General features: G+C 31.0%; 1 protein-coding gene across 1 annotated transcript in view; it reads right to left on the bottom strand.

The window, feature by feature from the left end:
* The window catches only part of LOC129963939 (sushi, von Willebrand factor type A, EGF and pentraxin domain-containing protein 1-like), a 73,237-nt gene that overhangs the window by 36,957 nt on the left and 11,112 nt on the right, over window positions 1–25,168 (bottom strand). Inside the window, exons 3-10 of the mRNA XM_056078548.1 lie at window positions 24,956–25,048; window positions 22,598–22,801; window positions 18,257–18,430; window positions 14,991–15,164; window positions 6,628–6,807; window positions 5,178–5,257; window positions 4,276–4,420; window positions 4,013–4,186 (exon numbers count right to left, since the gene is read on the bottom strand). Of these exons, the coding sequence (XP_055934523.1) occupies window positions 4,013–4,186; window positions 4,276–4,420; window positions 5,178–5,257; window positions 6,628–6,807; window positions 14,991–15,164; window positions 18,257–18,430; window positions 22,598–22,801; window positions 24,956–25,048 (1,224 nt within the window). The remainder of the gene's footprint in view (window positions 1–4,012; window positions 4,187–4,275; window positions 4,421–5,177; window positions 5,258–6,627; window positions 6,808–14,990; window positions 15,165–18,256; window positions 18,431–22,597; window positions 22,802–24,955; window positions 25,049–25,168) is intronic.

The raw sequence follows: 25,168 nt of genomic DNA, 5'->3' as shown, positions 1-25,168 counted from the left end.
GTTCCATCAATATAAAATTGGGAAATGAGTTGATCTAGATGTAACAGAAAAGAAATTAAAATTGTTATGTTGTTTAATGATATTATCGATTCGATTTTATCGTTCATATGAATTTAACTAAAGTATTTGACTATGTTTGGGATGTTTTTTTTTTTTTTGAAAAGCATTCGAAACTAGTTACATTTTTGAATAGTTGCACATAAAAGATTAAATAAGCATCTATGAAACTAAAATATACCAGTAAAGTGGAAAATGTTTTTCAAAAATTGGAAAAAAGAGCTGTTTTTTTTTTTTTTTTTACTTTAAAGAAATATAAAGCAAAACTCTTCTAGTTTAGAGATCTAACAAATGATTTGCTTGAAATGTGGCAGATAGCTTAAGAAATATATTATCAAGTTCCTAAACTAAAAAATAAACTGTATTTATATACATTCTTTAAATATTTGTGTTCGATTGAAGAATAAGACGAAATTTTCAATCGTTTTTCACATTGAGAAACATTAAACATTAAAACAACTATAAAATATTTCTAAATGAATGAATTGCCTATTCGCTAGTGCAAGAACTGTAGAATATATTGTGAAATTATTATACAAAATTTGAGCAAAAAATATGCATTAGAATGTGATTTATGAGAAGTTTCCTTAGAAAATTCTATCAAAGATTAGAATCTGAGAAAATAACATATAATGATGAAAACAGCATTAAAACGTATGTAAATGGAAGAATAAAAATAAATGTAATTTCCCAAAAAATAGGCTTAAACAAAATTCTAACGGTTTTATAATGAAACTTTTTCACACATTAAGAATATTAAATAAAAAAATCATATTTACATGTGATTGAAATCACTGTATGAAAGAAAATCATACTGAACACTTCATAACGTCAGATCTGCATATATATGCGTAGAAAATACAAAACTTTCCTTTCTCGTATACGAAATGAAAGTTTTATAATTTTCAAAAAAATCAATCTCGAGATTTTTTATTAATAAATTCTCCTAACATACTGATTAATAATTATTAATAACTGTTCCTAACATGCTGACTAGTCATAATTTCTCGAAAAGGAAAAGAAATTTCAGTTTATATGGTAAAATTATTTGCGATTTTCCATCCAATGAAATAATTGCAAAATAATTACGTTAAAATCCCTTCAATAAAGTCTGTCAAAGCAATTTCTGTATTTTACAAATGGCCGTAATCTTTCACTTCTTCTATGATGGAATTCTTTTTTTAAATTTTATCTACTTGATTTCTGATTTAGAAAATGTCAAGTCCTTTCATTCTTGTCTAAATAAAAAATATATAAATATCTTTCACGGGCAAAATAAAAAAGATTGAACAAATCTCATATTCGAAATAAAAAACCTAATGTCACAAAAATAAGCTTTTATGCTTTAGAAGTACTAGTAGCAGATTTAATTTAAATTTGGATTTAAAATTTTAACTCAGTTTAAAGACTAAAGGAGTACAAGAACTAAAGAGGCTCTAACGTAATTTACAATTTGAGAAATCAAAAAGTGATTAAGAACTAATAATTAAAAAATGTATAAAAACGGAAAGCAAATAATATTAAAAGCAAACACAATACAAGAATATGCAATGTATTATGAATTTTAAAAAAGGTTTCCTACTTTTCAAGCAATTACGGAACAACAAGAACAAAAGAAGAAAAATATGCCATAATACATTGGCATTAATATAAATCCATATAAAAGACATAAACTCAAATAAAGCGCTATTGTTTTATAGTGGTAATACCATTTCTTATTATTTCATCAACATTTAGGCATATTGTGAAATTCGAATTATAACTCTAAAAATTAAATAATTAAAAGATTACATAAAAGACAATTACTGAAAAACCATTATTAAAAATAATCCTGTGCTTTAAAACAAAACCAAATATTTCCACAAAGAATATTTTAATTCATTTAAATTAGGGACTTTTTTTAAACAATTCAAAATATGGCATAGTCGAAAAATTAAAAAAGACATATGAATTAAAAAAAGAAAAGAATATTTTAAAAATGTGTGGGAGTGTAAAAGAAATGCAATATGTATTCCAAATGCATCCATTGAAATAAATTCGAATAATAAAAATCTATCGTTTCTCCAACATATATTCCCATCATTATCGTTCCTTCATCAGCAATGATCGGTTTCACTATCTCACACTCGAATTGAATATTACACAAACTTCCTGAAATATATAATCTGAAACAAATAAAAATCTATCATCTTTCCAACATATATTCTCATCATTGCTCTTTTATCAGCAACGATCGGTTTCATTGCTATGCTCCTGAATCGAATAATTTCTCATACTTCCTCAAATATATAATCTGAAATAAATAACCCTTGGCGAAACAGTTACAAGATTATGCCTAGGAATACGATCGGGAAAATGTTGCCAAAACTGATTCTTGACAGACTTGCTTCTCAAAGGCGCAATCAAGCTCAATCAGCATGGAAAGATCGATCGGAATCGAAAATTCGATCCGCATCGAAAACTCGATTAGCATTGAAGGTTTGATCAAATCCAGTCAGCATCAAATGTTCGAATAAGCTCTGAAAGACGGGAGAAATTTTATTTTCCTTTAAGGCCAGCGCATTAGAGATATCGCAAGGGCCAGTTTCTTTCTCGTTGTCAATTCCAGCGTCCATTGAAGATACAAAGAGAAGGATTTTCATTCACGAAAAAAGGCATTTACACGCAGTTTTCTCTGTCCTTAGTTCGGTCATCGGCGACCATGAATGAACTTGATTTTTCACCTTTTTACTGAGAAAAATTCAATTTTTTTATTTAAATTAATTTGTTGTTTTGTGATTATTTTATACAGCGTTTGTGTGCAATCAAATTCATTTGTAAGATTACCTAGCTCTTTTTTAATTTAGATCATTTACTGAATTTTCAGCTAGCCGGTTACATATCTCTACTGTTCATTCATGAATTTGAAAACTTCTCCGCACTTTTCCGCATGCATCAGAATGTGTTTATTTAATCAAAATAGGGGTGATAGGAAAGACGAAAAGAGGAGATGTTTACATTTAATTTTTTTAGAACAATTTTTATTTACAATAAGAAGTCTAAATATTAAATTCTGGTGAATAAATGGAAGATTTCTGTTCTTAAAATTTGGTCATTCACTTTTTTACGAAATAATAATAATTTTTTTTTTATGTTAAAAAACTTATTTTTTTTATTTGTTATTGAATTTTTGATAACTTTAACAATTTAGGTCCCATTTAATGATATTATATAAATATTTTTTGTGTCCCTGAAAGTTTTTTGTATCTTAAAGCATGGCCTTCTGGAGATATCACCCGATGGTCATGCTTGAACTAGCTATATAAGCAATCAATATGCTATATTTAGTTGAAATAAAATAGTACGATCAGAAACGACACGATACTCACATACAAAAAGAATTGAACGAAAAAGTGAAAAAAAAAATTGAACGAAAAAGTTTTTAGTGGGGTGGAAATAAAGGTCAAAGAATGACAAAGAATTCCAGAAATACGCTCATTTTTCGGCGTCTCATCCCTTAGCGAGGTAGAATCGTTGAAAATAGGTAGTCTCGGGATACTGAAACGAACGGAACACATTTTTTTTCTTTCTGTATTTGTATTCATAATTGTAGCTCACTACTTGGAATTGCCATAAAAATGCAATCTGACTCAAGTGTGGTTAGTTTTTCATACTGATTTGTGTTAAAATGACGACAAAGACAGATGACAAGAAATGCGATTAACAACTGGTTTCATCTATACTTGCATCATATCATCATATTCTTACTATTGAAAAGGAAAAATTCTTCGATAAAAATAACTATGAATTTCAAATCCTCTTTGATGCTAAAGCAGTTCTTGGTCTCCAATAGGCGATTCAGATTTATTTAGCTGAGATTTTCAAATGAATGATTTCGAAATGGTGAAAAATATTATGAAAACACATACCAATATGGTATAAATAATACTTAAAAATAAATGAGGTAAATGCTTACAGTCTTTACATACCGGCGTTACTCCTTTCCAATTACCAAAAGTGCAAGTAACATTTCCAAATTTCACTTTTCTAGCATATGATCTACAATGGTATACTACATATCCTCCATGAGTTCTAGTTGCCCGCGCTAGGGTAGCGTGGGGAGTCGGTGGTGGTGGACCTCTACACATGGCTAAAAATGAAAAGTTTTGTTAGGGCATTCTGCAAATTTCGGCAAATGCTGTAACAGGCATATTTTATTCTTTAAGGAGAGAAAATTACCTGGTTCACAAACTGGAACCTCTTTCCATTCACCATGAATACAAGCAACTTCTTTTTCATCGCCGGGACCTCCAAACGGCTCGTAGTTTGGCTCACATCTGAGATACAGTTCTTCATTATCTTCAATTTTACTGCCTTCAGTTAACTAAAGATAAAGAGTTATTTTTTTTTAAAGATACTATTATTATTTCTGTTACTCGCAGATAAATTCTTAGTTAATAAATATAGAGTTTAAATTTTATGAAATTGGTATTGAATTTCCTTTTCTTAAAAATAAATTGCACAGAAACAAAAGTGACTGAATAATCATTGACAATTTACAAATGAATGCACCCTTTAGGACGAAAATTTTCATCATAATCTATGAATAAAAGTCAATGTTAAAAATACAAAGTTACCAGAGAGAACCAAAAATAAAGATGCCACAAATTTGACGCTTGAAAAAGATTCTTTTTTGCCTTTTAACATTATTTATATAAATTGATAAATGTATTTATATAAAGTGAATAATTTCGATTACAATACTTTCTCTTTGTATATTTCATATAGGAAAAAGTAAATATGATAGTTAATTTAAATATAATTTTTATAAAATGGTATTATTAATTTGCATGCAAAAAAAGATGTTTTGGGAATTCTAAGAGCTCTTTCAACATATAAACTCCTTTTTAAAATTTTTTGTTTTAAAATTAAAAAAACTGAAACAAATAGTACTCGTTAATCACTCTTGATTATCATAATTTACTTTTGTAATGGAAACGTTGTACTAAAGTTTTAATGCGTACAAATTAAACGCCCATCGCGTACTCATTTTATTAGGACTCAGAAAAACTAATTAAATTGCAAAGTATTGCATTTTTTAATAATCAAACAAATTAGAAAACAAAGAGAATACAACAAACCTCTTGAAATCTTCTTCCTCGATAGTATCTCACATATCTGCCGATTTTTCCGTGTTCAACCTTAGGTACAAAGCAAGGCTCTGAAAAATCATTAATTTTTTTTAAATTAAAAGTAACTTAATGTGTTCTAATGTGTTTATAGAGCTATTTGTTAAGCTTTTTTAAAAATTGCCAGATGTTTAAATATATAATAGATGCAATAAAATGTCTCTTATATCAGAAACATGAGAAGAATGAGAAAAAAACATCTAGAAATCATCATGGATTTCAGACTAAAACACTAAAGATGTCAAAAAGATATTGATATAAAATCTGTTCTAAACTATCTGATACGTACTGTTTTCTCAATAATTAAATCGAATTGTAGAAATTTACATTACATGTTTGTATTATTAAAAGAGAGTACTTTCAAATTTACAAAAAATTCGACTAAAAGAAGCTCAATAAAATGTCACAAAAGCTCCTGACTGTATATAAATACAATAAAAGATGACTAATAAATTAACTCATGAGAAACCACGATTTTATGCCCTATTCCGCTTGTTTCTCAAGGTGTAACATTTGCATCTTTTTACGTAATTGAAAATATTATACAGAATATTCGAGAATACAGAATACAGAATATTCGAGATAAATGTATTCAAAAGTAATGACGTATACTATGAGAACCCAATACAAATCACATTAAAGAGCGTAACTTCCCAAGTTTCTTCGTGAATTAATTCAGTTCAGTTAGATCATCATTATATGTCCAAACGGTAATCGATTTTTTTTTTACCCAGTGTTTGGCTGCATTTGTGGCGTTATTAAATACATTACGAAGATGAACTGTCTGAAGTCGGCCAAAATTGCCATTCTTTCTTGGTCAGTTTTTTAATGGGTCGAACAAAGACAATTTGTTGAGATACCTGAAAGTTCTGGCACGTTCTGGTGAATTGCCCATAGTAACTTTATGTAGTGCACATGTGCGATCTTAATAGAAAATTTAGCTATAGAAGAAGACTTTCATGTCTAGACCAAAAGAATATTTCTTAAACAATAGTCAAATAAATATATTCTTGACTTCATTTCTTCAAATAATCACTACCTTTTCAATTGCTGATGGATATATTTTCCTCAACAAGCGAAGATAATTGATTTTTTAATAACAATTCGTCTACCTCTAACACATCTAATTACAGGATCTTTGATATTAAAATATCCAATTAAATCAAATGTGAGGTTTTTTACTTGGATGCGCGTAAGTATCTTAGATGTTTTTTACATTTGTATTTGATTTAACATATGTTCCAAATAATAAGTATCACCTAATTAGGAAGTCATAAGAATTCGTGGATCAAGGAAGTTGAAACTTCATACATTCATTTATAGAGTAACATTTTTATTTTATTCAAAATGGCCTTCAATAAAATTTTAAATTGAAAGAAAATATTCGATTGTTATTACTTACCCAAGCATTTGGGAGTTGGAAATGTCCATTCGCCTATATCCAAACATCTAGATGTCGCAGATCCAATCAATATTCGACCTTCATTACAGGTGTACAGGGCCATACTACCAACACTTGACTTATCTCCTATAATTTCAACAGTCCCGTGTTCTGGAGCAACAGGTGGATCGCACTGAGCCTCTAGAAGAAAAGTATTAAGTTTCTTTAGAATGGAATAATAATGGTAAAAAAGTTTCTTTACTGAAAAGTAACAACTTAATGTTAGAGATTTCTACTTTAATAAAGCAAAAATTTAAGAAAGGAGAGTGATTTTTTTTTTTTTTTTTTGTTAATTGACACATTTCACATTTTAACAACTCAGTTCAGTTATATTAATTCTTTATTTTGAGACAACACCGAAAAAATTCCAGAATTTGGCAAAATGATAGCATTCCCTTTTCAAACTTCGTTACCAAGCAAACAAGTTTGTTGCATGATAGAATGATTTCACCAAAAATGAGGTTGAATTGTATTTTTGCTGCTTGAAAAAAACAATAATTATCTATTACCTGAAGAAATGTAAATAATTATGATATAGTACTGAAACATTTAAATTCGAATTTTTATATGTGATATGCATATCACATATATATATATTCGAATGTTTGTTATTTCTTTTTAGAAATTTTTGAATTCTTATTATGTGTATTAATAAGAATTCAAAAATTTCTTTCTTTCTTTTTTTCTTTACTTATTAGATTGCATTTTACTTTTTGCAAGCAATTAGTAAATATCTATATCCGTGTTTGGGTTGTTTGATGACAATTTGACCTAAAAGAATACAATGCCAATTCAGTGTTGGTTTAAGAAACTATCAAACGCTGACGTAACATGATGATCACTTACTGCCAATAAATTTTTAAATATATTTGTTGAGGACGAAGACCATAGATTCCAAGTGTTTGCAGATGATAATTTCATTTAAAGAAATTAACTGCTTCTTATCATTTCATTCTGAAAACCAATAAAAAATATAAAAAATTTTAAAGAATGGACAAATTTTTTTAATTTTAAATTTATTTGTACAAAATTCCCATATATAATTTAAAAAAAAAACAATATTACTCAAATACGAAGATATCAACAGTGCACAACAATTCACCAACATTTCTAAGTTTATAGCAGTACATTTGGCCAGGTTTAAGAAGATAATTATATAGTATTTATAAGCATTATGCATATGCTTAAATAATATTGCCTATGATTATAGATGCAAAGTATACATAAATCAAAAATAAATTAAGAAATAAAAGCATATGCATTTTTTTATGAAATTATTAAAATAAAATTTTATTCTTAAATAAATAGTTAATAAAATTAACTAGCAGGAGTGGTCTTCAAAAAATTTTCTCGTATACTCTCTAATGAAGTTCTTATGCTAGAGAACAACTCCTTACATGGCACTGATGAACGAAAAATTTACTTTTGGCGTGAATTCTGCATTTTTATTGAATTTATCATGATAAATTATTCGGCGATAAATCCCTGTCATGCGTTAATAGTATCCGAAAATCGAATTTATATTTTATACATGTTTTTCTCAAAGGATTGAAACAAAAATTTAACACAAAACCGCTCTTGTAGGTACAAAATCCCGTACGAAATTTAATACATTTAAGTCAGTTCATTTTTGAATGATAGCGTTTACGTGTTTCTGAAAGTACAGACACACAGACACTCAACTTGCAGTTGGATTTAACTCAAAATTTTACAGGTATTTACACAACAGGATATGAAATCTATATACCGAATTTTATATGTCTAGCTCTCTTCGTTTTGTACATATGGAATTAACACAAAACACACGCACATTCTTCAAAAACATTAACACATTCGTCAAAATCTAGAGTTCGAATTTTTTGACGATTACTATGCTTTTTTATACTACGTATACGAGAAAGTAAAAATAATTTGGAATTTGAAGCTAAATTTAACCTTAGTTTTTGATTAAAATTATTAAAAGAATGGCCCTGTAATGTGCGCTCCCTAGAGTCGAAGATGCCTTAAATCAACTACTAATAATATACTAGCGTTATATTCAAATTATTGATTTTAAACGAATTTTCACTAAAAGCATTAAAATTGGAATAATTAAAATCAATATTTTATAAATTTATTTTATTATTTAATTATTAAATTTGTTAAGATTCCGATTATAAAATTTTATTTATTTTTACACCATTTACATGTAAATGTATAAACTTTACTGCGCTTTACTGTGGTTTAAAAACATAAAAATCTAATATATAAAAATCTCTTGTCACGGTGTTTGTGTTCGAACTCCTTCGAAACGGCTCGACCGATTTTTATGAAATTTTTTATGTGTATTTGGTAGGTATGAGAATAGGTCGTAAAGTATATTTCACAACGCTAGGTGATTAGGGTGTTCCTATCCAAGTTTGTTGAAAATGTATTAATATTTTATTTTATTTATTTGTTTATTTTAGAATGGCAACGTTATTTAAGAAATATTTTTTGCTGTCTCATTTTGTAGATGGCAACTTGTAGATCAATCCCAAGATGGAATAAACAAAGTTTGAATTTTTTACCGGTGGGATATCGTTTATCTATTTTAATGTAAAAAGCGAAAGAAAACGGTGTTTTTTCTTAGGCAGCTTTAACATTTTTTGGCGTCCGCGACAGGACTTTCTCGAAACAAAATAAATCAAGATGTTTCAAGCAATAAAAGGTTTTAAAAAAGAAGATCTGAAATACGTTGCGTCTGAAATTGGAGAAGACGTATCAGAAAATATTACGATAGTTGGATTAAAAGATCTTATTTTAAAAAGTTGTGAATATAAGAATGATCCAGAATTCGTTCAAGAACTTTTAAGTAATGTTATTTCGGAAAGGAAATTAAAAGAAGAAACCGAAAAAGAAGATAAAAGATTGCAGCTTGAAGCTGAAAAGGAAGATAGAAGATTGCAGCTTGAAGCTGAAAAGGAAGATAGAAGATTGCAGCTTGAAGCTGAAAAGGAAGATAGAAGATTGCAGCTTGAAGCTGAAAAGGAAGATAGAAGATTGCAGCTTGAAGCTGAAAAGGAAGATAGAAGATTGCAGCTTGAAGCTGAAAAGGAAGATAGAAGATTGCAGCTTGAAGCTGAAAAGGAAGATAGAAGATTGCAGCTTGAAATTGAAAAAGAAATAGAATTGGCAAGAATACAATCTCAAAATAGAGGTCAGTCATTTTCTGCTAATTCTACTGCTGATTTAAATAATTATAAGAGAAAGTTTACACTGCCTAGATTAGAATTTAGACAATTTGGCGACGATATTAAAGATTGGCTCCCATTTTGGAGTCAATTTGAGCAAATACATAAAGATGAGGATATCGCACCAGAAGACAAATTTCAGTACCTAGTTCAAGCAACAATTTCTGGTTCTCGTGCTAGAGAGGTTGTTGAAAGTTTTCCGCCAACTGGCGCCAACTATCAAAAGGCTATTGATGGTTTAAAATCGCGTTTTGGTAGAGAAGATATTTTAGTGGAAGTATATGTGAGAGAATTATTAAAATTAATTATTTCTGTGCAAACAAAAGAAACATTTTCATTAACTTCTTTGTATGATAAGCTTGAATCATATTTACGAGCATTAGAAACATTAGGTGTAACCACAGATAAATGTGCATCCATTTTGTATCCTATGGTTGAATCGTGTTTCCCAGCTGAATTTTTAAAGGCTTGGAATCGTAGTAATATTTCCAGTATTAACTCTGACGTGAAAGGAAGATTGGATAATTTGATGCAATTTTTGAAAACGGAAGTTGAAGGAGAAGAAAGAATATGTTTGGCTGTAGCCGGTTTCGGTTTAGGAAAGGGCCAAGAATACAGACCTTTGAAAAAGAAACAATATAGCTCGGAGAATTTGAGAAATAAAGTACCTACAGCTATAGGTTTGTTAACGACTGCTGCAGATAAAGATGTAAAGAAATCTTGCGTTTTTTGCGGTGGTAAACATTCAAGTTCAGATTGCTTTACGGCTCAAAAAATGACTCTATCGGAAAGACAAAAAATAGTCAAGGAAAAACGATGCTGCTTTGCATGTTTATCGCCATTTCACGCAGTTAAAAGATGCCGAGCAGTTTTAAAATGCCTGATATGTTCTAAAAAACATTTTCCTATAATGTGTGATGTGCTTGATTCGCAAAAGATGTCTGTAGAGGGAAAAGAAGATAAACCCGCACTAGATGTTAATATGGCTAATTTTAATAAACACAGCCCTAAGATATTTCTTCAAACTCTCAAAGCTAAAGTGGTATCGGATAATAAACAGAAAATTGTGAGGTTACTTTTTGATTCTGCATCACATAAATCTTACATTTTGAAAAGTGTAGCTGAAGAAATGAATTATACACCCGTTCGATGTGAAAAATTGGTACATTCTCTTTTTGGTGGCGTTAGCACTAATGAATTTAAACATAATTGTTATAAAGTAAAATTGAGAAATTTGATTGGAAATTTCGGCTGTAATTTTGAAGTTCTGGATCAATCTATCATTTGTGACAATATTAGACCGGTTTTTAAAGGTCCCTGGATAAAAGAATTAGAGGAAAATCAGATTAATCTAACTGATATTAGCGATACTTGTGAAGGCATTGATATTCTAATTGGAGCTGACGTTATGGGGAAAATGTTAACTGGCAAAAGAAAAGTCTTATCTTCAGGTCTTGTCGCTGTAGAAACTTTCTTAGGATGGACCTTAATGGGTAAGGTACCACAGGAAGAATCTTCGGAAGAAAACCTGGCTTTAACAGTGCTGTCCTTATTTGTAAATGAAGCTGAAATCACAAATTTATGGAAATTAGATTCAATCGGAATCAATGATCCTGTTGAGAAAAAATCTAAGAACGAGATTGATCTTCGGACCAAGGAGCATTTTCTAGAAACGGTAACAATTAATAAAGATGGTCGATATGAGGTTTGTTTACCATGGTCTAATGATAAGTCACCTTTGCCCGACAACTTGGATTTGGCGAGGAAAAGGCTCGACTACACTACCTCAAAACTTATAGCTATGAATATGTATGAGAAATATGAAAATATTCTTCTAAATTGGTTAGATGAAGACATAATAGAGGAAGTTCCTACCAACGAAATGAACTCTTATGGTAATTATTTACCTCACCGTGCAGTGATAAAACTAAGCAGCAGCACTACTCCAATTCGTCCGGTGTTTGACGCTTCAGCGAGATTAGCAAATTATCCATCTTTGAATCAGTGCTTGGAATGTGGTCCTAATCTCATTGAGCTTATTCCAAATATTCTTCTTCGATTCAGAGAGGGACAGCTTGGCGTTATAGCTGACATCAGGAAAGCTTTTCTGCAAATTAGTATTCGTAAAGAGGATAGAGACTTCCTTCGGTTTTTGTGGTGGGAAAATAGAGAAGAAAAGAGATTAAAAACCCTACAAGTATTTAAAGACGATCTTGGCATCATCCGTTTGAAAACTAAAATTATTTATCGCAAGGACAGTGAAGATTTTCTTAAATCTATTGTTCTTCCTCCGAATCATGAAGTGGTAAAGCGGTTAATCTATAATGCTCACGTTAAGAACTGTCATGCTGGAGTCCAGATACTATTGAATGCACTTAGAGAAAAGTACTGGATCCTAAATGGAAGAAAAGCGGTGAAACATGTGGTGGCCAATTGCATTACGTGTAAAAGATATAGCTCAAAGAACATAGAAGTTATAAGTCCCCCCCTTCCAGAAAATAGAGTAAAGGATGCTGCGGTGTTTCAGATAACTGGCGTTGATATGGCTGGACCTTTATTCCTTAAAGACAAGAAGAGCTGGGTTCTGATTTTTACTTGTGCAGTGTACAGAGCAGTTCATTTCGAGCTTGTTACTGCTGCATCGACTGATGTTTTTTTAATGGCCTTTAGGAGATTTGTTTCTCGCAGAGGAAGATGCACAACAATATACTGCGATAATGGCTCCAATTTTGTTGGAGCAGCCAACTATTTAAAACAACTGGATTGGAACCGCATCCAAAAATATGGAGCAATAAACTCTATTGACTGGAAGTTTAATCCTCCAACTGCTGCCTGGTGGGGCGGATGGTGGGAGAGATTAATTAGAATTTTAAAAGATCTTTTGAAGAAAGTGTTAGGACAGGCACGTCTCAATTATGAGGAGATGATAACGGTTTTGGCAGACTGCGAGCGTGTAATCAACTCAAGACCTCTAACTTACATTTGCGAAGAGGAAGCTATAAAACCAATTTCTCCATCGATGTTCATACAAGATGTGCATGAATGCAATCTTCCTGATATAGATGCTGTAGAGCAAAATTCTGTGAGCAATAGATTCAAATACAGACAAGCAGTGCTTAAAGACTTAAGAAATCGCTTCAGATCTGAGTATTTGGGTGCTCTCATACAGCGGAGAAATAAAAAATCAAGAAAATGTACAGTTACTGTTGGTGACATTGTTATGGTGGGAGCAGATAATAAAAAGAGACTTGTCTGGCCTTTAGGTCGTATCACAGAAATCATACCAGGTAAAGATGGACATGTACGACTTGTTCGAGTGCAAACTTCACAGCAGAATTTCCTGCGACCAATTCAAAGAATATATCCATTAGAGTTAACATCCTCTGATGACTTCTCCACTTCGATGACACCAGATGATTTGAATAAGTCAAATGACATCACCAAAATTTCTGACAGTACTTCTGGCAACGAGATGAAATTTAGTAGAGCCGGAAGAAGAATTAAATTGCCAGAGAGACTGAACTTGTGATTTATTTTGTTTTTGATTGGACATTTTCACATTAATTTTCATTTTTATATTTAAATATTAATTGAAAATTTGTAAAACGTTGCCATTTATTGAATCTCTTAACTGTGTTTAACTAATAGTATTATATTTTGATTATTATTTATAATCAAAAGGTGGGAGGATGTTGAAAATGTATTAATATTTTATTTTATTTATTTGTTTATTTTAGAATGGCAACGTTATTTAAGAAATATTTTTTGCTGTCTCATTTTGTAGATGGCAACTTGTAGATCAATCCCAAGATGGAATAAACAAAGTTTGAATTTTTTACCGGTGGGATATCGTTTTTCTATTTTAATGTAAAAAGCGAAAGAAAACGGTGTTTTTTCTTAGGCAGCTTTAACAACGTTCACCGTACGATGAGGAGATCAACGCTTGCTTGAAATCATCGCCACTATGACGTAATGTTGAAAAAGTCCAGTTAAACACGCGCGTCCAAATGCTACAAGATCCATCTGCTGACACATTCTCGGACCAATTGTTAGATATCGGTGATGGAAAAGTTGTTGTCTATGAAAATACTGAATGCATAAAATTGCCCACTAATTTCTGCACCATCGTTGATTCGCAAAATGCTCTCATTGACCGTATATTTCCCGATGTACGCACATAACACATAAATCATGCGTAGCTGACAGAAAAAGCCCTGTTGGCAGTAAAAAATGTTGACGTCGACGATTTAAACTTCAAGATACAGCAGTCGTTGCCAGGCGACTTGGTATCATACAAATGGATCGATACAGTTTGCGATGCTAACGAAGCTGTAAATTATCCAACAGAGTTTTTGAACTCACTGGATTTGCCAGGCATGTCACCACACCTTCTACAACTGAAAGTTGGATCTCCGGTTATTTTATTTCGGAATTTGAACCCACCATGGCTGTGCAATGACACGCGATTGGCCATTAAAAATTGATGAAAAACGTTATCGAAGCCACCATTTTGAATGGTAAATTCCGAGCCGAAAATGTTTTGCTGCCACGAATTCCAATGATTCTCACAGACGTGCAAATCGAATTCAAACGCGTTCAATTTCCTATTAGATTCGCATTCGCAGTGACAATCAATAAGTCGCAAGGCCAAACGATGTCTGTTTGCGGCTTAGATTTGGATACACCATGTTTTTCACACGTGGCATGTTCTCGCGTAGGCAAACTATTGAGCTTTAAAGACGGACTGAGGGAAAATATCGTACACTCAATTGCTCTTCGAAATGAATATTGATTTTCTTTATTTCATTTTTATACTTTAGGACAAAAAATATATTACTTTTTTCACTTTACGTTTAACTTTTAAGAGATCAAACAATGTATATGTTCATTACGTTAATGAAATACATTGAATTGAGAAAATGAATGGTTGGAGTTTTTTAGTTTTTATCGGCGATCATCGTCTACAGTGCTCCATTCCTCTTTCTGTCATAGATCCCATCCCTACACACTTACAATGCATTCGTTAGCAACCAAAATGTATTCAATAGAAATAATTTATAAGGCAGAACATCGTTTGCCGGGTCAGCTAATATAACAATATAAATCTTATACCTTGACAAGTAGGTTCACTCCCGCTCCAGGTTCCATTAGTAGAGCAGATCCTTCCCTGGTCATTTTTCAAAATGAAACCAGAATCACACTCATAATGAAGCTCCGCTTCAAATCCAAGAGACGAATAAGTCACTTTGCCATTTTCAGGATGTGACGGTGGATCGCAGAATATAGCTTCAAAATACAATTAATCAAAACCTTATATTTTTATTGATGTAGTTTTCACAGCTTAAATTAATCTATATGCGATCTTTCCTCGCTTTCATTCATAAATTACTTGTAACTTTAAATCACTTAATTTCTTATGTTGCATCAGCATTTAATACAAAACAAAGAAAGCAAAAAAAATCTTTAATTACTAAGATGCTGAATCATGAGGAACTTTTTAATCAACAAAAACTTATATGGCACAAGACAAAATTCATTTATGTCCCAAAATTACACTCACAATTGCTAGAAATAAATATTTAATGAAACTATAGTTTTTTTTAAAAAATGTATACATTTTTAACTATCGTCTGCATTCTTACAAAAATGCTTAAGTTGTTTGAACTGAATCGCGCATGCGATATCTTAAATTAATTGATTACTAATCAAGAATTAATATCAGGTGAACAAAATACTCAAATTATTTTGCAAATATATGAATTTTTTTATGTATTTTCAGTGAAAATATGCAGAGAAAAGCAACTTTACTCAAAAGAAACTTGTCCACATAATATTGTTATAGGCTGAATTTTTTTTTTTTTTTACTTCTTGAATTCAAATGTAATAAAACATATTAATTTTGAAATTTGAATTGCACGGCTGTCCAATTTCTGGGAGTCTGATTTCTGAAACTTTAGTTATTATACGTGAAGCTTCAATATTACAGGAAACATGAACGAGTAAAATAAATGCTTGATCAGCAAAATTTATGGAAAATTTCCTTTTGAAGCTATATGAATTTCAAATGCATTCTCATTTCTCTCTTTTCCCGTAGTGTCTCTTACAGTGAAACACTAGAGATTTTGCGACGAGTATTCAAAACAAGAAGCATGAAATGCTTAGTGTTAGTTTTATGTTGATCCACTATAACGCTAGTCCGCATACGGCAAATATTACAGAAAAAAAGAAGAAGAAGGCTGCAGAAATATCGATAGGAACTGTTTGACTTCCTGCCTATGGTCCCGATCTTTCTCAATGTGACTTCCACTTGAAGAAATTCCTATCTGATCATCGCTTTTCCACAGTCAAAAGCTGTAAATACCTATGATACTCTGGCTTCATTCCCAGGCAGTGGGCTTTTGTGATAATGGACTTCACTGTATGACAAGTGTTACGACTCCGGTGGTATCGTTTACAATAATCTTTCCAGAGAATTATGCTTCTTTTTAATAGGTCATTAGAAACTTACTTTTTGGATGACCGTCGTGCATTTATATAGCTAGTCATCTACTGTGTTAACTTTTTTAGAAAAATTCTATTAATATTTCCGTTTTTTTTAATTAACATTTTTTTAATTCATTATCCATGTAATTTAACACCGGCTTCTCTCAGAAGGCTTAACTACCAAATTTTATTTCCAAGAATTTATCAATTACTGTACATAAAGATGGGTTTACACTCAGCCACTTATAAGATTCCAGTAAGTCACGCATACGCAGAAAATAGATTGCGCATGTGCTGAAAGAATGGACAATAACAAGTTCTTATCTGGACGGGACAAGTACTGTGTGTCCACCAGGAGAACACTTCACTCCAAATGTCTGTATTTATGGTGTGTATCATAGAAATAGGTCTTACCATCTTGTTATTCTACTTTGTCTTGAATTTCATATGATTTGCATTAAAAATTCACTATAATAATTATAAAAGTATATAAACTAACAAACTAAACTAAATAATTATAAAAGTATTTTTCATATGATTTTCAACTAAAACTAATAAATTATTCATTTAAAAAATCGTATATCTTAATATGCTTTCATAGCTTTTTTTTGAATCTAAAACTTTTATTTAATGCCACAAACTAAAATTTAATTGATATATTTGTTGTAATTCAAAAGTTAAATAATTTTATATAATCTATTATATTTTAAATAAGATCACCCTTTGAATCGATCGGTATATGGGACTAGAAAATACAGAAATCTTTTCCAAGATCATATTCTTAAAATAATAAACATTTTAAAATTTTTAAGCAATTATACTCAGTTATTTGCATTGGAAAAATTAAACTGATATTTGATTTTGAATTGTTTCGGTGGAAACTATATTGAAAATATAAATTAAAGTAAGTTCTTTCAGGGAGCTTTGAATTTAATTATTTTTTGAAGGAAATATATTTTACAAATTCACTATTTTATTTTCATTCAAATTATTGAATTATTTCCTTAAATCTGTAACTGTAGCTCAGTTATCTAATATAATTTCAAAATTTAAAAAAAGGAGAAGAAAAAAGCATTGATTTAAGCCTTTGCTCTGAGGTGTTAAATAATAATTGTAAGAAATTAAACTTATAGATTTAAAAGAAGATAAAAAAAATAATTTGAAATTAAAAATAGCGATTCTTTATATTATATGAAAATATTTAGAGATTAACAGATTTTTATTTTCTTTCTGGAATTCAATGAGCATATGCAATGGTTGAGACGTAATTCTATGAAATATTTATTACCAATATTGCCCAAAACTACAATGATATGAAAAAGATTACAGATTACAAGAATTGTATACTCATGAATATTAAACAAATGTCGGATATTATCAAGATTCCGAGTATTCAAATAATTTAGAACTTAGTAAATTATTTTTTGAATTTGTTTTCAAAAATTAAATGTAAAAATACCAAACATCGCCAATTTGGCGCTAAACGTGCCCATTTAAGAAACTCGAATGAACTTTTACCTTCGCGAAATGAAGTCTTCCTACAGTAACCTGTCTCTTTAGAGACTGCAGTAAAGAAAGAAAGACATTTGGCGGGGAGTTTTCTCCTGGTGGACACACTTGCTATTGTAGAGTTTCTGCACATATACGGTCTTACTGAATAATTTGTAGGTGGCTAAGTGTAAAACCTTACTTAAATTTTTGAGATATGAAGTCATTTTAAACTTACCTTTGATTTCACACTCCAATGTTAACTATACATTTAGGTAAAGAAAACAGCAGGTTAAATGTAAGCATTCCAAGAGCAAAACAAATTTCCTAAATTAACAGTTTTAGTAGTTCTAAATTCTTGTTCTTAGTTACTAACTGATTAAAAGCAGAGATGAAAAGAAACTCACGTTCACAAGTTGGAAGACTTCCACTCCACGTGCCGCTCGTTTGACAATAACGTGTTCCATATCCTCGCAGCGTGTACCCATCATCACATTCAAATGAGACTCTGTTCGGAAATGTAAAAACAGATCCCACTCTGTGAGCATGGGAAACATACCCAGGATCTCCACAAGACCTAGCTGAAGAATAAAAATAGTTTACATAGATTTATTATCCTATTGATAACAGGGGTGTTTGTGCTCCGGGGAAACCCCGGAATTCCGGGGATTTTGAACTTCGATACCCGGAAATTCCGGGGATCGTCGTTCAAAAGGAAGTAGGAATATTAATGAATTATTTATTTTGATCTGGGTAATTTTGTTTGCTTTGAAAGCAGAAAACGCAAGGTCAGTGTGTGTGGTGAAAACTTTTCCTTTCTTTCTCCAAAGGCAGTGATAATGCGTGAAAAGGGGGAAAAAACTTCTTTTTTGTTCTTTCCTTATTGCGAGTTATGACTCATTCCCCCGGTTCTCGGACATTCTCTTCTGGATTCTTTTCGGCAAGTAGGCGCGGCAGAAAAAAAAGGGAGAGACTTCGTTCGACCAGATGTGCGATCACGTGACCTGGGTTCAAAGGTCTTAATTTTGCAAAATTAATGGTTATTAATTTTGCAAAAAAAGTAATTCATTGAACTTTTATAATTAGGTCATTCAATACTTCATAATCGTAATTTTTCATTTCTCCCCCCCCCCCTTCTCGAAACTCCAAAATGTCGGTAGTAAGTCCGTAAAAGTTTCAGGGGATTTTTTGGGGTCCCACAAACACCCCTGTGATAATCAATGACGGATTTCTGAGAGCGCAGACTAGGCAGCTGCTTAAGACCTCTGAGATAACTGAAACTGTAGACAGGTTGGTTTAAAAAACACTATTAATCTAGTTGCCAAATAAATAAATTTGTAGAAGTTACTTATTCCATCATTGAGATACAGTAAAATAATATGAATTTATTACAACTTATATAAGCACCAAGTGGCTGCTTAAATCATTCTGCGTACAAACGTAAATGCCACGCAACAATAACAAATATTAAGCAAATAATCATTTACACATTTTCATAAAATTACTGAAATAAAAAATTAAGCTAAAATAAATTGCCAACATGATGATTAATTAAAAATGTGTTGAAATTGAACTTAAACTGACCTTGATTAAAAGAAATATTTCATGATGTGTTCTGTCAAAGACTACAAAATGCCTAAATCCATCACTTCTAATAATAAACAAAACAAATGTCAGTAACATTTTTAAAAAGGGTTTTAAAAAGCGCGCTGTAGTTATAGATAGGCAAAAAGCATCTATTCTCTAAGAAAGGGGAGAACAATTTTTTTATTAAATAAAAAATAAAAAAAGTCCAATGCAAAAAAATAATTGAAAAATTAAAGCAAGTATTTACTAATGATTATGCAGTAAATAAAAATAAAACCTTTTATATTAGCGAATAATATGTCATTGATATCCAACTATTTTCTAAAATTAAGAGATTTCTAAAATTATATATATATATATATATATATATATATATATATATATATATATATATATATATATATATATATATATATATATACTCTGAGCTCTCTATACAGCGAACTACTCCCAGGGCCCGACTTAGCCTAATTGGGGCCCGGGGCAAAAACTTCTTTATTGGGTCCCCTCTCTGCTTCAGTACTGAAGAACCGAACTTTATAGAGGTATTTAAATTTTTCACCTTAGTATAGATATATAACAAGAAAATTGACTAAAATCTAAAATAGCTATAAAATCCCCCCTCCCTCCACTCCAATGGTCAGACGAAATATTGCTCAGTCTGCTTTATTTTTTTTTTCTGGTCATTCTATGTCCATCATTAAAAGAATGTAGCACATCTGAAGAGTCAAAATTTGACAAAAATGCTTCTTAAATTTATAATTAGAAAATGTAAAGACTTTTTTAGCAATAAGTTTTTTATCAATTTTAGAAATAATTAACGCTAAATATGATAGACAAGTCCTATGCTTTTAGAGAATAGAGGAAATCCAGGCCGATTCATCATTCAAATTCCAGTAAAAAGATAATTTTAATATACATCCATTAAAGATAAATTTTACATGCAGGGTGGATATATATTTATTTTCAATTAATTATTGCATGCAAAACTTGAAAGAAAAGGTGGGAGGGAAATGCCCCATACTTTTGTTACTTTTTTGTCATTGAAAAGTAATGTTAATTTAACTAATTTATTATTTTCTTTCATTTAACTGAATTAAAGTTATTATACAATATTATACTAGACTGTATTATTACTAGGTAAGAAAAACTGAGAATAATACATTTAAATTGATCTTGAAAGATTATGCTTATTTTTAAATCTACAAAATTTTAAAACGTTTATTACTAGCTCAGTTTTAACCAAGATTTACTATTCTCTCAAAATAATAAATATACTTTATAGTTAAAATAAACTTTCTATTCGATTTGGGGCCAGCTCTGATGTGGGGGCCCAGGGCAACTGTCCCGTATGCCCCTGCATTAGTCAGGCTCTGACTACTCCAGAATTGTTGTACATACTATTTAAAACAAAGGAAAACGGACTATGCGAAAAAAATTGGTTCCAGAAACATGGATAGACAACAACAAAAGAAACACAGAAACAATAGAAAATATGCTGGAAAGACACATCAAAATCACAATAAAAATAAACACATCCGGTATGGAACTTTTTCTTTTTAATTTCTATTGCTGATATGAAAAAAAAAAAGATATAAAAAATGAAAAAACTTATACTATCATTGTAACTGTAATTTCACACTATAAGCACAAAAATTTGTATAAACCCTTAGTTTCAGCTACTATTCTGAGCATAAAAAGGGATAAAACTAGGAAAATGAAATTCTTATTAGCGATGGCTGTCACCTTGTCAGGACGCGCTTCGCAAATGAAGTTGTTTTATGAAAACAAAGAAAATGCTGTAGCTGCACTTAGAAAGTTTCGTCAACTTAAAAATATACACAACAGAACGATTACTTCCACAAACACTCAGGAGAATGATCGCTCGATTCGAGAAAACTAGAGATCTCAGCATTCAGCCGGTTCGAGGATGTAAATCGACTCGTTCAGATGCTGTTGAAGATGTTGCCACCACTATTGTAGAACAATAATGTTGTAGGCTGTAGCATTGCACGTGCAGTATCACCGCACTTGGAATTTTTCCCTTCCGTACGGTGCGGAACGTACTGAGGAAAATGGTGGATTTTTACCCGTACAAAATTCGTTAAAATCAGCAGTTGCTGATCATCCACAGGGAGAAGCGACTGACCTTTGCATTGAACATTTCTGGTTAGAGTTAAAATGGATGCATAGTGGCCATGACAGATTATATGGAGAGGTGAAGCACATTTCCATCTAAGTTGAACAGTCAACAGCTGTAACTATCACATTTGGAACACGGAAAACCTTCATACCTTCCAAGGTATTCCATTTCATTCATTTAAAATTAGTCTAGTGTAGATTCACAGTCACATTTACGCTCAGACCTTTTCGAAGAGGCTATTTATAATGGTCCAGTGACATGCACCGTAATGGCCATTAGGTAACAGCACCAATATCTTGATTCAATTACCTTTATGCAAGATGGAGCTCCTCCCTACACTGTTTACAGCAGTTTCTTTGGTAATATTTTATTAATGATAGAGTAATTAGTCGTGTGTTTCCAACAACCTAGCCATTTCATTCTCCAGATCTTGATCCCTGTGATTTTTGGATGTGGGTTCTTGGTAACCTTGGCAGATTTGAAAAATAGTATCATTTTGCATGTGAGAAGCATTTCAATCCACCAATTACGATCCGCAGTTGAACAAGCTGTTCACAAAATGCAGACTTTAAATTTTGAAGAAGGGAACCATATTGAGCAGTTTCACCTGCATAGATAAGGTCCTTATGATTGAATGTTTGACACGTTCGAATAAAATTTATTGTAAATGTGCCTTTTGTATCTTTTCAGCATATTTTCTGTTTTACAGCGCCATCAATCAGTTTTCCTAGAACTAATTTTTTTTCGCTTAATCGTTTCCCCATGTCTTAAATAGATGTTCAACAATTTTGGAGTCTTTCCACTGAGTAATTCACTTTATAAAGAGTTCAGAGTAGGGGTGTTTTAATTCTGACCACTTTGTGTGTGTGCGCGTGCGTGCGTGTGTGTGTGTGTGTATCATAATTTCAATTGTTCACAGTAATCTATAGTATTGACATTCACAAAAATAGGTAACAAAATCAATCTTTAAGCATTCCAATTCAAAGTTTTTGAATTTATGGTACTAAAAAATACTTACGACTACATCGAATTCCTGGATTAGTCCAATAGAGACTCTGTGTGGCATCAGAGAGACGGCACTCTGAATAAGGTATTAAACCATCTGTGGTGTAGCCGAACTCACAAGCATAAGTGACTTTTGCACCTACTTCATATCGAATTTCTTTTCCTTGTGAAATTATTGCATTTTTTATGAGAGGCGGATCACCACATTCATCTGTGTCTGAATTTGCAAAAGAAAAAAAAAGAACATAATATTAATAAATACTGCAGGTTTAATCGAAAAAAACAAAAACCATAAATGCTAGTTAATCTCATTATCCATAAATATTGATGTTTTCAATCAGTTGATGATTCTAAAAGGAAAATTCGTTCATTTCTGTCAATTTTGTATGTCATAATTTTGTCTGTTTAAAACTAGAATCACCATTTCCAGAGATAATTTTGTTCGAAATCTTTTTTTCGATTCTCATTGTTTAAAGGCATAGAACCACAAATAAAGCAAATATTTCTAAACTTACGATAAATACAAAAAGAAAAAGAATTAAATTTCAACAAATTAACTAATTTTATATGACTATTTATTTTTTGTTACATTTTACAATACATAATAAAATGCTTCATATAAAACTAATTGCTTTATACATCACTACTAAAAACAAGAAAAGTCTGAGCGAATCTGGGAATGTTTTTAAAAGTTTCCCATTCCAAAGATTCTTCTACTCTATTGCCCATTTTCCGAAACTCCGTACAACATCAAAGAGTATTTTGTAAATATAAAGTAATATCCACTGAAAGCAAACACATGGTCAGTAGAAGAAGAAAATCAATCAATTCTAATAAAAAAAATTTAATAACCTCTATCTCTACTAATAATAAGGAAAATATGTCTGTATAGGTATGTGTTGACACTTTACAAACTAGGCCGTTTGATTTAGAGCTACCTACTTAGCACAAATATACTTGAAAGAATGAGAATGCGTACTTCAGGGAGATTTTTGTTTGAAATTTTAATTAATTAGAAATTAAATTAAATTTTAGCTTTTCATGTGATGCTTTCCGAAAGATTCCTGCACAAAAATTACTTTTACATTGCTTTAATGTTTAAAGTATTATCCTTTTTAATGATACTAATTTAATGCCGCAAAACTCTTTATAGATTTAATCAAGTTTTAATTTTTGTAAGTATATTTTACAACATTAATTTCATCGCTGAGAATTAAAATCAAATTGTTTTTATTGTTGCTTTCAATACTTCATTCTGTTTTGTTTATGTTTTTAAAACATACTGACGATCATGCTATGAAAATTTGGCTTATTTTCCCTCACATGTGGACCTAAGAAATTTCCAGTATAGTGATTGATTCTCGCCGTCCTGGTAGATACAAAAATAGTATAAAACAGCTATCTTTCTACCGATGATAGAATGTGCCATTTTCTGTAGGGATAGTATCGAGACCAGCTCTTGGCATTTAGGACTCAATCTCAGTTCCGCCAATGCAGTCGCTTTGGCTCGTTCATTTAGTTTTTCTTCCATGTGTCTTAGTGGCGGGTAGAAGTAGTTTTTTTCTAGAGGCTTGAGAAGCATAATGCAAAGCAAGAAGCATTTCAGAACGAAATATGTAATGGGTGACTACAGAATTTATAAAGTTGCACCTGAATGTTTATTTATTTATTATTATTATTATTTCAATACTGGGATCTTAAATCAAAGTAAAATTCCTTTTTAACGGTGACCAAAAAGGGCCAAGAAAAATTGAGGCAAATTTTACAAATATTCTCAAGTGGATTATTATTTATTATGCGAATCACATGCTATATAGTTTGACGATTGAAATCACGAAATTGGCGAAATTTTTTCTTGGTGCTTTATGGTCGCCCTTAAAACCGACAAGTACTTAAATCACTATCTTTAAAAATTTTATTTTATGTTATTCTATGTAACTGGGATTGTAATGCTATAGTAATAATTTTTGCTTCTCTGTATTCTTAAAAGTACATCCATTGTAATAATACTGCATGAATTACGGGTTTGGTGATCAATTTACAAAGTTTGATAGATTCCTTTCAGATTTGGTAACGAAATTGAGTGAAATATATCAATTAGGTGATTAATTCATCATGTGTTAGTTATGTTGAAATATGACAAGAGGAAGAAATTAGTTGAATTTTAAATGTTAGCTAGTAGATATTAACTGAGGAGATTATGAGTCTCTTACGTTAAGTAAATGTTAATATTATACTGCTTGCTTAAAAAAATTTTCCCTGCTAATCGTCAATCTCGAAAGGATTTGTAAAATAATGAACAGATTCATCTATTTCAATTCGTCCAAACTATGACATATTAAAGATATATCTTACTATTAGGCTCACTTACCTAATATCAGCGGTTCTTTAGTTTCAGTTTCACCCTTTTTTGGAGAGGAATGTCGAAGTGTAGTGGCATTATTTTCTTTCAGCGTTTCATTATCTAAATTAAAAATTTTCATAGGAAAAAAAAATCTTATATTAACCAAATAATTTTCTAAGGTAAAGCAATGAAAATGAAGATAATTATGTTTATTTAGCTTCTTAAAGACATTCTTTAAAA

Source organism: Argiope bruennichi, chromosome 3 (assembly GCF_947563725.1).
Source record: "Argiope bruennichi chromosome 3, qqArgBrue1.1, whole genome shotgun sequence".
Taxonomy (NCBI): Eukaryota; Metazoa; Arthropoda; class Arachnida; order Araneae; family Araneidae; genus Argiope; species Argiope bruennichi.
This window is presented reverse-complemented; position numbering and strand designations above follow the sequence as displayed.